This window comes from Myxocyprinus asiaticus, chromosome 26, assembly GCF_019703515.2.
Source record: "Myxocyprinus asiaticus isolate MX2 ecotype Aquarium Trade chromosome 26, UBuf_Myxa_2, whole genome shotgun sequence".
Classification (NCBI taxonomy): Eukaryota; Metazoa; Chordata; class Actinopteri; order Cypriniformes; family Catostomidae; genus Myxocyprinus; species Myxocyprinus asiaticus.
In genome coordinates, this window is record NC_059369.1 from 44,044,386 (window position 1) to 44,058,300 (window position 13,915).

Consider the following 13,915-nt stretch of genomic DNA (forward strand, 5'->3'; position numbering starts at 1 on the left):
TAATTCTTTAAGGTTCTGTACATGAATATATAGGATATAGGTCTACACTGAATTAAAATGGCTTTTTAAAATTGCTTTTTGAATTGACCATTTTTTTAAACAAGGTTTACATTTTTTAAGAAAAGTTAATTTGAGATATTCAAGTTGAAAATACTCATTAGTTTTTAATTAAGAGTGACAGCTTGACTCAAACAGATCTAATCAAGATAATTGTACTTATGCACACATGGGACTTCTCATTTCCTTTTTGAGTTAACTCAGTTCAGTACAAGTAATTAAATTGAATGAGAACAGTGTTTACTATAGTTAGAAGCAACACTAATCTCCATGATGGTGACTTCAAATAAAACACCATAATTTAACACAAAACCACATGGATAACACTAAACAGAACGGTAAACACAAGCACAACAACAACTATTTATGCTCCACATTATCCCCCATATCTTGCCAGGTCCTACATAACTGAATATTTGGGTACAAGACCTTGTGGCCACTCCCCCAAACACAGCTTTGCTGAAACAACTCATTTTTTTCTGCTTGACTTAAATAACTGAAATAAGTTTGCTCAAAACACAGAGAATACATTTAAAAACAACACATTATTATTGAGTAAAATAAAAAATAAAAACAATTAAAATTAATAAAAAAGACCCAAATTTGATAGCATACGATTTACTAAAGGCCAACTTCATTTCTTTCAGTGCATGTGTATGAGTATGTAGGGCAAAAATCCCACTTACTGGAGGATCGTGATGTGCCATTGACAAACACATTGAGGAACTTTTTGGAGAAAGGCATATCTGCCTCAGGGGAGGAGTCTTCTTCAGAGGAGCTTAAAAGCAGATCGGGTCTCATGCCTCCAACCATCTGGCCCCGCCCATAAATGTATTCATCTTCATCAACCGCTTCTTCATCACAGATCGTTGAGAGTCCATCGCTGTCCTCGCTAAGTACAGAGGTGCAGCGCTTAAGGCTCACCAGCTCAAGCGTTGTGTTTTCATCTACCACAAGGGTGTACTTCATCGAATCATACGCCAAGGAGTCATCGACTGGCCGCCCATGTACATGCTCAGAAGTAACATTCCTCAACTCTCGCACACTCTCGTCAATAGGTGGGGAACTGTCCAAGTAAGTCTCGCTTCCATATGGTGAAGGTACCTTATGAAGATCCTCCAGAAAAGGAGATGCATCCTGTTCATCGTCATCATTATCGGTTGAGTAAGTGAGACTGAAACAGTGATTGGTCTGTGCTGTCGGGAGATCCAGCGTGAGGCTGTTTTTCACCTCCGTGATTCGCTGCAAAGTGAGTTGATCGACACTCGTCTCCCGCCCCTCATCCTTGTCGCTGATGATGCTCTCGCTCAAGCTAGGAGAGTCGAGCTCCTTCATTCTCTCCATCATCAAGTCATTATTTGGCAGCTCTTCTTCCTCTTTTTGTTTGTTTTTCGAGGATTTGTTGGATGCAAGTTCCTCAGATTCATAATTCTTTGGGTTGCTCATATACAGACAAGAGTCTGTTCTCTTACTATCCGTACAGAAGTCTTCTTTCTCCTTTTCTTTGTCCTCAGTAACCTTTGCTCTTTCAAAAGTCACCTCCTCTAACTTTTCAGATTTCTGCTTTTGCGAATTGCACCCATCTGTCTCGTTGAAAGCATCTGTTTCCAGGTCAGACGAGGGTGAGATGGTGTCCGAGATGGAGGCTGAGATTTTGAAGCAGTCTTCTGGGCAGTTGATTGGGTAGGAGCCTTCCGAGATCATCCTGTTGACCAGGTTGCTGAGAAGCCAAGGAGAGTCTGAGTTTTCACTGAGCTCGTCCTCCGACTCAGAGTCAGAATCGCCCTCGCTGTTGCCATCGTAGTCATCCACTGAGGGCATGAGTTTGGGGCCGACCGGCAAGTAGAAGGAGCGTTTGAAGCTTTCGAGACTGTGGTCGGGCTCAATCTTGAGCAGCAACTGCTGAGAGCTGCTGTCTTCGCAGGGGATGGCAGGGGGAAGAGTCTCGTCAGGATCAGCTTGGTGCTCGTAACCCTGTTCATCATCTACATTCTGCAGACCTATCAGAGCTTGGCCGTCATCCAGTGGACTGGGATCTAGAGCTGGCGAATGGTCTTGTTTAATTGGCTCAGGATGGCCCAGAAGAAGGGATGCCTTCAGACCTATAATCCCACTGTCCTGCTCGGTGTCCAGCTCCTGGTCAATTTCTGGGTCAGAGGTTGGGGAACTGGCTTCTTCAATGGAATTGGTGAGATGCGAGGAGCGTCCACTGCTGGATTCACTTGTCAGGTCTAGTTCTGTCTCTGAAATGGATGAAATCATGTTGCTAGCAAGTGGACCATCGCATGTAAATGCAGCCTCAAGTTCACCTTCAATATCAGAGTCTGAACCAGGAGAACTAAGGTCATCGCTGTGACGGTCTGACTCTGTGTAATGCTTGGCATTCATATCAGCAATTCCAGGATCTGAGGAAGGAGATGTTGTGTCATCCGCAGCATCAGGAGCAGCGGCAGGCCGACCCTGAAGCATATCTCGAGGTTCATCAACAGCGTCAAGGACGTCTGATCGACTGGACGATACGTAGCTAGAGACAGAAACTAACTCGATGGGTTCGATGCAGGGAAACTCCACATATCCCTTAGCATCCACACAGGTTTGATCGTAGGTCTCCTTGCCCATGAAGTCAATGTCAAACTCTTTGTCCAGCTCCTCGTCCGACAGCGGTGTCTCAGCTTCGTTGCCAAGAGGTGCAGTTGAGGAGAAACATCTGCTGGTCCCGTCGTTTTCCAGCTCTGGGTCGTCAGCTGTCTCCGAGTTAACGGTGTAAGTGTCATTGGTGGGTCGAGAGCAGCAAGTCTGACGTTTGCCGTGGCCATTCAGATCATGGTCAACCTCGGTGTCAGAGCACTGGGAAGTACAGTCATCTGTCGAGGGGACAAGCTCGCTTAGGGTGGTATCCTCAATATCAGGTTTCACCTCAGTGACTTCAGAGCCGCCAGAGGAGTTATGCTGACAAAAGGAGCCTGGTTAGAAAGACAAGAAATTATTTGTTTATCTCTTTAAAGGGTTAGATGTTTAAAAAGCAGCCGTTTTTACTCTTCGTAATGATTTTTTACTGACGTTTTTTTTTTTTTTTTTTTTTTTATACTGTTTGTCTATTGGCATGTCTTCTTAAAGACTAATTTGTACTTACTGTGCAAACAGGCTTCTTTTATTTCACCATTTTTTTTAAGCAAAGGGGTTTGTTTGGTGACATTTCTCCTGTTTGTGCACCACTCTGAAATTCCTGACCTAGTACCTAGAACTCGGCTAGTCAAAGAGCATTGATAATTGGTTAAAACAAACTGAGGTTGTGGTTTGGACATGACATTGTTGAATTTTGGAACACATGGAATCGTGTTTGAGACGTCCAATATAATGAAGAGAATTTGCATAGAACACTTAAGATTTGTGATTAACTGAGAGCAGTACACATTTTTGTAATAATTGTGGTGAAAACATTCAGGAAGATATGGTCATGGTTCATGGGTATGTTTATATATTTTGATGGGCCATTAGCAAAAGGGTCAGATATTTTTACCATATTCCGGTCTTTCTCGTCGGTTGCCCTCAAAGTCATAGAGTAGGGGTCTGCCCGGTGACTGATGGAGACCACACTGTCCTGGTGGGTTTGAGGGTGTAACTTTGGCAGAGCCGGTGGTGCCTGGAGCTCCTGGACATGTGGCAGTCACATGGGATCCATCTTCAAGGCAAGAGTGGTTTGGAGACAAACAGCCTGATACATGGAATAAAATAATTCACAATGACTCAAAAAAAAAGAGCTTTTATTTTTGGGATAACTATCCCTTTAAGATTGCTGATAAGAAAACAAGTGAACATGAGCGAAGATTACCCTGTGAAGTAAGGTTTCGAAGAGAATCCTGCCAGCTTGACTTTCGTGATGGCACATTACTGTTGTTATTCAGAGAGTCCTGAGATTAGGACAAATAGCAGAATTAAAATACTGCTACAACTGTAAAATATGTTCATATATTGATCGTTTAAGGGTAGCATGTGTGTCTTAGAAGTACCTGTGAAACTGGTGCAGTCAGGTTTAGAGTAGTCGGGCGGCTCTTAAGAGTGTCAAGAGTAGGTGAGGGGGGAGGAGATGCCGACGGTGAGGAAGGGGCATCAGGATCTGCTTCCTCTTCTTCCTCGTCATCATCGTCTTCATCATCAATCATCTCAAACTCTTGGAAATCATCTTGAAATGAGCACACAGGGTGGTGGAAATCATTCTTTTCCAAAATCAGACAGTCCTGAAAGAAAGAAAGAAAGAAAGAAAGAAAGAAATTCAGTTTTACCCAAATAAAAGCAAACAAACAACTATCACTCTCAATTTCTTCATGACGTCTTATGCCAAGTTTACACTACACGATTTTAGGCCCGATTTTCACTCGCCGACAGTTTTGTGGAGATCGCAAACAAAAGCCCGAAATCAGAGCTCGCTCACGTGAGCGACGAACGCAATGTATGAATTAACAAAGACGCGATATGAGAGAAGCGCTGACATGTCGCCGATGTCAGCGAGATATCTAGCATGTTAAATATCTAGACCTGTCTGCGATTCCAAATCGCTCAATGTGAAATGTGTTTTGACTGAATACAACTGCAGCGTTGACCTACAGCCAATGAGAAAGCAAGAAACGGGACACGGGAAGTTTCAGTGGGAGGAGTCCTGATGTACCTGCAACAGAACATCAACTAGCATGGCTGCTGTATCAAGAAAGTCTCATTGGACCGAAGAAATGGAGGAAAAATTAGTGGAACATTGGCAGGAGCACCAGTGCCTATTTGATGTTTCCTCTGAACTGTACCACAACTGGGTGGAGAAAGAGAAGAGTTGGAGAGAAACTGCCAATTCTCTTGGACAGTCAGTTAAGCAAATAGGTAGATTTTTCAGTAGGAGGTACTTTTTCATATTGTAACCAATAAAATATATGATGCCTTTACACATTATGTAAAGGCAATTAAAAACATACACATCATATTCTGAAATGCATAACATATGATCATGCATTTGTTTTCGTATCTCGTATTACTTCTCGCCTGTACTCTGTTCTGAAACGTAATTTGGAGTCCAGGCTGAGTCGTCGGGGATTCGTCAATAGTGAAATGTTTTGTAATGTGATCACCCCTGTCACCGATTCCTCGTGTAATTTGAAAACCCTACGACCTCCATGACAAGACAGACAGTTGTGTAATATGAACGGTACCACAATCCGACGTCTTTGAAAGTTGTGTAGTGTGTAGGAAGCATTAGGAAGACAATATCAATGGACAAACACTATAGCTGCTAACAAAAATTACATTCAAGCACACCAATAGTACAATGGATATACTGTTTGATAAAAGCCATAAGTAGAATTACTTAAAATGCAAATAAAACTGCTTTAAATTTTGACCAATAGATGACTAATAATCTGAAGGAAAAAAAGTAGCTTTTTCAGATCGTTCAAAATGGAGGAAAATCTAGAAAATATATTTTTAGGAAAATTTTGTTTCTAGGCCATTTGGCTCAGAAGTTAAAAGCATAACTATAAGTGCAACTTTGAACTGTTGGTGGTGCTAGAGTGTTTGAGTTAAGCACTCCAATTTTGCAACGATGAATGTTCAGACTCTCCTCTACTACTGAGCCAAACTTAACAACTTTTTACCATACTGTTCGAACTGGCATAGATTATTAGTCAAAGGAATATTAAGAAGAAGAAGAAGAACACTAACAGATACAACAGGGGCATTGCACTATCGGTGCTCGGCCCCTAAAAAAACAAAGCATGTTACAAGAAATGAGGGAAAAAAATGTTTCTCTTTGTATATGTGGTGTAGCTGTTCATAGCACTGTAAAAATGTTTTATAAATAATACCTCAGGTTAGCTTGAATGGGCCAGCCAAGATTAATTACATAAGACAAAATCAGATATCCACAGATATCAGAGTCAGCATAAAAGTTCAAACTAAGAGCGAATTTCTCATGTCTACCTTGCATGATTTAGTCATTTCTAATGCTGTGTTCCATCCATCAGTTTAGCAATATGCTCATGCCATGCAAAGGAAAGTCCTGGATGTAGACTTGAGTACTAGCCGTAATTTTTGCAGCAGGTGTTACTGTATATACGTAGATTGATAGTGGAAGGGAAATATACCATCATGTAGATATGTTTAATGTCAAATAAAACATATTTAGTCATTGGTTGGAGGGGAAGGGTTGATAAGTAAGAAGCCTTGGTGACATCAGCCAAAAAAGAAAACAATTTTAAGAGGCGGAGGCAATAACAGGCAACTAACACAGGTTGGTTGGCAGATATTTGCGATTGATGTCAATAAAAAAGTCCCACACTGCATCAGATACATCAGGGCCTGAATCTATAAGCCATATTGTATCTATAGCAATCAATACCCCTGACCAGCAGCAGCCAAGCCCACAGATAACTGATAACTACACTTAAGAGAGGAACTCAATGCTCCAATGAAAGGGGGAGTGAATGAATGGTTTGTTGTCTTGCAGTGGAAATGAAACTCTATAGTTCTCATCTTTCCAAGGACGATGTTTCACCCCTGACTAGCACTGATTTTACTGCCCTGCTCAGAGACGGAGTCAGCATTACACCAGCAAAAACTGTTCTGCTGAGCCAGCCGAACCCACACAGAACTCATGAATGAATGCAGCGCTCTTGACACTGACCGCATACTAACGGCAGATCTATAAAGACAGCCGAGGAGAAGAGAATAAAGGATGAAGAGGGTTAGAAGGTGAAGGAAATACTGCACGAGTGGAATAGGAGAGAAAAGAGAAGCTGAAAGAGCATGCATAGACACAAACAAACACTAAAGGTAACATAATGGCCGTCTACTGCAGTAGATGTGGGAAAGAGGCGGTGCAGAACAAGAACTGTCTACACTAACTTAAAGGATATTAACTACAGCACTGCGCTGCATAACCGAGGGCTGTTTAATAATTCAGAGGAAGACCTGGACATCTCTCACTCAGTCAGTGGTACCTACAGTAATTAGTAGTGTTTGCTGAGGTAAGCATCACTGTTAGTTAAAAAACCCTAGTCCTAAGTTTAAATCAGCCTAGACTCCTGATCATTACGTGACCGTGGAAACATTTTTGCAAAACGAAAATTAAGTTTCGCAGCAGTTTTCCCTGTGAAATTTCCAGCAGGGGGCGCCAAAAGCGAGTGAAATGATATCATAATCAGACAAGATTTTTAAGTTAATTTGGAGTTCGGTATCAGCCTCAAATTTCCTGATCGGTGCACCACTAGTTTTTGTGTTTCGAAGCAGTGTTGAATTATGTTTCAAATTATGCACAAGCAAAATGTGCATAAAACTACAGACACAAACTGTACAGTACATACAGTATTCTCACACACACACATATGCATACACAGCGTTTCAAAAGGAAAACACCTCACTCTCTTGTCTTTGATCTCTCATTATGAGCAGTTTGGACAGACTCTATTATGCCCCGTTTCATGCTGCTTAGCTAATCCCTCCACACACACACACAAACAATAAACTGCAAATTTTCTTACACATATACACATCAGAAAAACTCGTCTAACTCTCACTCATAAGAGTTTGGAGGGATGGAATTGGCACTTGTGTTTTTGTCATAGTGTTGTTCGATGGAAATGCTTTGTCGAAGAATCATTAAAAAATAAAACGTGTTGCACGAGCAACCTCAGACACATGAGCTGTGTCTCCTTTCGAAGGCTGCGTGCTAGCTAGGATGCATCCTTTGAAAGCAGCGGTATACCAAGCATCCTCATTTAAACAAGGCGACCTTTGTAGGACAAACGGAAACTGAACTTATCATGGTTGCCATGACAGCACACCACTCTTTAATAAGCGCAAGCACTTTGAGTGAGAAGGGAACAAAGTCCCTTTGGAAGGGAATGTATGAGGTACATTTTAGGAGAGTTATATTGATGAAGAGAGAAAAGAAAATAGATTTTACAGGTGCACTTTTAGTAGGGCTGGGTATTGATACAGATTTCCCGATTCAATTCGATTCATATGGGTATGAGATTTCGATTCGATTCAGTGTCAATTCATATGGGTTTATTTCAGTTATAATGTCCCTTTTGCTTACATATTAAAGAAATTATCTCTAATAATACAGGGGACATTTTAACTAGGTTCATTAGGAAAATATTAATTTTACTAATTATATTTTATTATTTTTTCATCGTTTTGGTCACAGTTTGGCTTTTTAAAAATTAACAAATAAATGTATTCAATCAATAAATAAGATATTAGGGGCCTGGGTCGCTCAGCAAGTAAAGACGCTGACTACCACACCTGGAGATGCGAGTTTGAATCCAGGGCGTGCTGAGAGACTCCAGTCAGGCTTCCTAAGCAACCAATTGGCCCGGTTGCTAGGGTGGGTAGGGTCATGTTGGGGTAACCTCCTTGTGGTCGCTAAAATGTGCTTCTCGCTCTCGGTGGGGCGTGTGGTGAGTTGTGCTGGATGCCGCGGAGAATAGCGTGAAGCCTCCACATGCGCTACGTCCCCGCGGTAACGCGCTCAACAAGCCACGTGATAAGATGCGCGGATTGACGGTCTCAGATGCGGAGGCAACTGAGATTCGTCCTCCGCCACCCGGATTGAGGTGAGTCACTACGCCACCACGAGGACCTAGAGCGGATTGGGAATTGGGCATTCCAAATTGGGGAGAAAAGGGGAGAAAATCCCCAAAACAAATTAAAAATGTAAAAAAAAAAAAAAAAAATAAGATATTATATTTCATATATTATTTCTGTTACATATTTATTGTTAAATTGCATAATTTGTACTATTTACAAGTATTTGTTGAACACGTGCTAAAACCAGTACTGTCTCTTTAACAAAAAACGGCATTTCTGTAAACAGCGTCTTTGATGAACACATTTTAACGAGAGACTCGAATGGCTTTACCTCATTGGTGCGATGCATAATTAGAATTAAATGCTTATTTTTGGTTTTGATCAACAACTGACTGTTAAGAACAGAAAGATTATTAAAACAGACATTATTCAATGACAAATAGGTTGTGTGGATCTCATCTTGGACACACATTACACGGAACAACTTTTATTATCAACACGCTGTGAAAGGATCTCGCTGCTGAACACTTCACGACCAAACTATATAATTACTGGTGAGTGAAATGTAAATATTTACAGTCAGTAACCAAATTTATTCACTTTAGTTGCATAGCGCAAAATTTGGTTGGAGAGAGGGCTGGGCGATAGGACGATGTAATCGGACATCGACGATATCTTACAAAGATCCTGATGCCGATTGTGAACAAACGATGATCGACAATATCGGGAAATGGCAAAATCATGGATCTGGGAAGTCGCCAAATATATTAAACAGTAGCCCAAGGTGTGAAACTAGCACCCGCCACCTGTAAAATGCGACAAGGCTAAATCCAGTCCGCAAGCTCCTCGTCCAAATGTATTTCATGCGTGGGTAATTTTGTCACACAGATACGCGCTTGAAGAAACACACTTTATTATATTTTTAAGAACAGACAAAATAAAAGCCGTCAATGCTTGCTGTTTTTTCAGAGGCGTGCAGCGCAAGCCTGTCTCATGGAACACATGCATGAAAAGAGTTTTCACTCGTTTTTCTCTGTTTCATTCGTCTGAAAACTGCAACAATAATGTCGTCTATGAGAACGCTGCAAATGATCTCCAATCATCTCAGGAGGTGCTGTGAGTTTAGTTCGCTTTATTTCCAAGCAGTTGTGATGCATTAGTGAACGCAACTCTGCAGGTACCGTAATATATATCTTGGTATTAAAGAAACAAAGCTGAAAGTGATTCAATCATAAAATAATAAGACATGTTCACCTTGAACCTAAAATTGAGTTTTATTTTCTTTTCTTTAGGCAGCATTAACTGTATTACCAAAACACAATACAAACACAAATTCGATAAGAACACACATTTGGCAGCATGATATTGGGAACACAAGGGAATTTATTAGGCTTGTTTATTTTGATTATTATTGTCTTTACATTTGTAATTGTCTTTAGTTCTTAATTATATTAAGGTATTAGTAATTTTCCACCTGTTGTCGTTGACGGATGCTTGCGTGATGGCAAATGGAGACGGTAAATGTTTGGATTTGGGGAGGTGGTTAAATACAATTTTTGATCACTTCGTTATTTGATAGCTTTTTACATTTAGTTTAAAGTGCAATTTGAATTTAGAAATGTGTTTTGTTTATGTTTTTCATGTTTTAATAAATGAATTAAATTTTTTAAAGCAAAATCAATAAGCCAAAAAATTCACCGACGCTCGGCAGGGGGGTTGACGATGTATTCGGATACTGCGATATTTTTTAAGGCGATTATCACTAAAATATTTTTTACATATCGCCCAGCCCTAGTTGGAAATGCAAGTGATTCCCTCTCATTGTAGTGGAGGGTTGCAAATTGAGTGAAAAATCGATCTTGGGATTTAAGAATCAATATCGAGATCGTTCAAATGAAGATTGCGATGCATCGGAAAAACAATATTTTTACCCACCCCAAACTTTTACTTAATTTTAATCATATATTACTATAATTATACATATTACCTGTATATACTCAGCACCCGTTTACTGAGGCACTTCAACTTGGGAATTAACATTACTTGCGTTTGAAGATCATATTTTCGGGCAAACTGGCGTGATTTTCTTTCAGGCAAATGATGTTAATTTCCGTTGAAGCAAAGAATTGTGGGTTGTGTGTGCCCACAATGGATACACTTCATGTATCAAAAACAGCAATAAAAAAGGTATCTGCGAGTACTGAAAAGGAAGTATTGGTATTCATACTCGGCCTCTAAAAAATAGTATCTGGACATCCATATATACGTATATATATATATATATATATATATATATATATATATATATATATATATATAGACGTTTTCTTACATAACCACTCAGTGGCACATTCTAGACATAGAGGAAATATTCTGTACAGACAAGGGACAGGCCCTTCAAACACAATGCAGTGTTACTTTCACGTGATATAATCCTGTGAGACAAGCATGTGTGTATGTGCAGAATTAGTGCCATTAGCTGTGGCCAAAACATCCTGTGGTCTGACACACTGCATGGACTCCGCTGCCCCTTTCAGCTCATCCGACCAATAAATAAAATACCAGCTTGTGGAAAATCCAATCACCATCCGGAACCAACTAATCAATCTGCCTATGGACTGAACAATTGCTGAGGTCACTACATGCTATGATGCCCACTGACTGAGATTGAGGGAACAGAATCGCCTCATTTAAATCAATCTGACACAACAAAGGCACACGAAGAGTTACAATCGATGCATGTATGTTTGAACATTTCTCCAGAGAATACTGAGGAATAATGGAGAGGAGAGATTTTGCATAGCAGCAAACTTCACTGGGTCATCAAACCTTTTACTAGAGCTGTGGCACATGGCCACTGCAATAAAACATTTACAGTCTCTTGGTGCAACCAACTGTCAGGGTCAGAGAATGATGATGCTCAGGACCCAAATGCAGAGTGAAAAATAAGGGGATTAATTATTACAAAAACAAAGGCAAAATGCAACATAAACTCCCACAAGGGGAAAAAACAAACAGACAATCCAGGCTGGGGCAGAGGAAAACGGGGCACAGGACCAACTGGACCGGGGTGGGGATGAAACGGGACAGAATAACAGGACCAACTGGAACCAACAAACACACAAGACCAACTGGACAACAACACGAACTGGCACTGGACAGCACACACGAGGAGACTGAAATAGGGAGAGAAATCAAACAGGTTAACAGGGGACAGGTGAGGCAAATGAATTAATAATAAGCAAACAAGGATGCGGGGTATGAAGTAAGACTGAGAGACACGTGGCAATGCAGAAACAAAACAAAGACACATGCTCTCACAAGACAACAAAACACCCGAATGGCATGAGCGCACATCGCCAAGACAATAAGGCAATACACGCTCATGCCAACCGACAAACAAGATGAGAGAATGCGTAGCAACGCCAAACAAAGCGACACCATGCATTCTCACACTAAACAAAACCTGAGAGTATGTCGCGAAGCAAATGCCACACGATGCACGCAACAGGCGGCAAAAACAAGACAGGATACCTGTGCGAGAGTTCGGCCACACACAAACCCGAAACCTCAGACCGAAGTGACCGAACCTCAGCACAACATGGAGACAGCTCGCGACCTGTGTGCGCAGCGCAAAGCGAGTGCAAAGCGCATCCGCAGTCGCAAGAGACAGACACAGAACATGGAGCATGAGTGTCCGGATCCCGACACAGACCAAAACTGAACCAGACAGGGAAGTCAGGATCCAGATACCATGCTCCGGACATGAAACACAAGACAGCTCGCAACGCAGTGCAATGTGAGGCGCACCCGTGTTCGCTAGAGACAGATATAAACTATTGACGCGAGTGCATGCCACCAAGATGACATAAGCACGATGCACCCACGTCAATAACAGACAGAAAATGAAGCATGAGTGTCCGGATCCCAACACAGATAAAAACTGAACCAGACAGGAAGTCAGGATCCAGACACCATGCTCCAGACATGATACAAGATAGACCGAAGAGCGTATGGCAGGGAATTCAGCCGAAACCGTACGCTCACACAAAGACAGACAATCAAACACAAGACAGAACATGGGATGATGATGCCATGGTCCTGTCAGACAAAAACCCAAACTGACAGAGTGACAGGACCGTGACACCAACACACAGTGTCAAACACAAATGTTTCCACACTTACAATAACACTACTACCTCAAAGAGAGAAACAGATAACAATAACAAAAGATAACCATACATAAGATGCTCTCAAAAACATCACAAACATCAAACACAATTAAATTGGCCCAGCAGGAGTCAAATATTAAACGGCACTTTCTGTTAAAATCAACACTCAGACATACTGTCATGAGCACATGTGAATATGTATGTGTTCCGCCCTGGAGGCTTTTAAAATGCAAATGAGCTCTTTGACATGCACGGCTGGGGAGTGAAGTGATGACACCATGTCCAGTGATGAGCCACATAAATATATCCATATTTGAAACAAACACTGTATTACTGACTGCTCTTCCTCTGGATTCAAACAAAACCCGTTGAGCGTGATAGAACTGGGTGATGCTGTGCTTACAATTTCGTCTCTAGGAAACTGAGCTTCACATCTACATCAGCTGACATTGCTCTGACATTGTTTTACATATTTCTGAGCTGCTGAGAGACAGAAAGGTGGGGAAAAATGAGGGGAAATGGAATTGGGACATGACCAAAGCTGGACTCTGGAACCATTGTCCCAATCAGCACAGGCATAGCACAATACACCATGGCTCAAACATTGTTCTTTAAAATGTTTGGCTGAATAAAAGGAAACAAAGTAAGATTTTTTCTATATTATGAAAGACTGTTTCATATTTGAGTAGGTTTTACATTGTTTTCAAGTAGGTATTTAAAATTCCTCTGACCCAGACTCACTATAGTCAAGGGGCTAAGCAAAAACCAAGATGCTATTGCAAAGCATTCTAGAAAACACCTTTTTCTGTTTTGTGCTGTTGTAATGGCCTGTTATTTGGCCCTTACTCAATGCACTACCTTCACAATGTAGTCTAGAATAGAATAAAATAGAATGTTTCCTAACCTAGAATAAATCAGAACAGAATGTTTCTTCAAGTTAAATAAAATAGAGTAAATAAGAATAGCTCCTAAAATAGAATAGAATATTTCTAACACAGAATAGAACAGAATAGAATAGAATAGTTTGTTTGTTAGTGATACATAATGCCATGCTAGCTTCCATGGCTATTTTATGGCAAAAAACAAGTTATAAAGTTTTTAAACAAAATTAT

The 13,915-nt window shown here is 40.9% G+C and overlaps 1 protein-coding gene across 1 annotated transcript in view; it reads right to left on the minus strand.

The window, feature by feature from the left end:
* Positions 1–13,915, minus strand: part of LOC127416676 (C-Jun-amino-terminal kinase-interacting protein 2-like) — a 45,337-nt gene that overhangs the window by 16,503 nt on the left and 14,919 nt on the right. The window contains exons 3-6 of the mRNA XM_051656159.1: positions 4,068–4,295; positions 3,890–3,968; positions 3,578–3,772; positions 744–3,020 (exon numbers count right to left, since the gene is read on the minus strand). Of these exons, the coding sequence (XP_051512119.1) occupies positions 744–3,020; positions 3,578–3,772; positions 3,890–3,968; positions 4,068–4,295 (2,779 nt within the window). The remainder of the gene's footprint in view (positions 1–743; positions 3,021–3,577; positions 3,773–3,889; positions 3,969–4,067; positions 4,296–13,915) is intronic.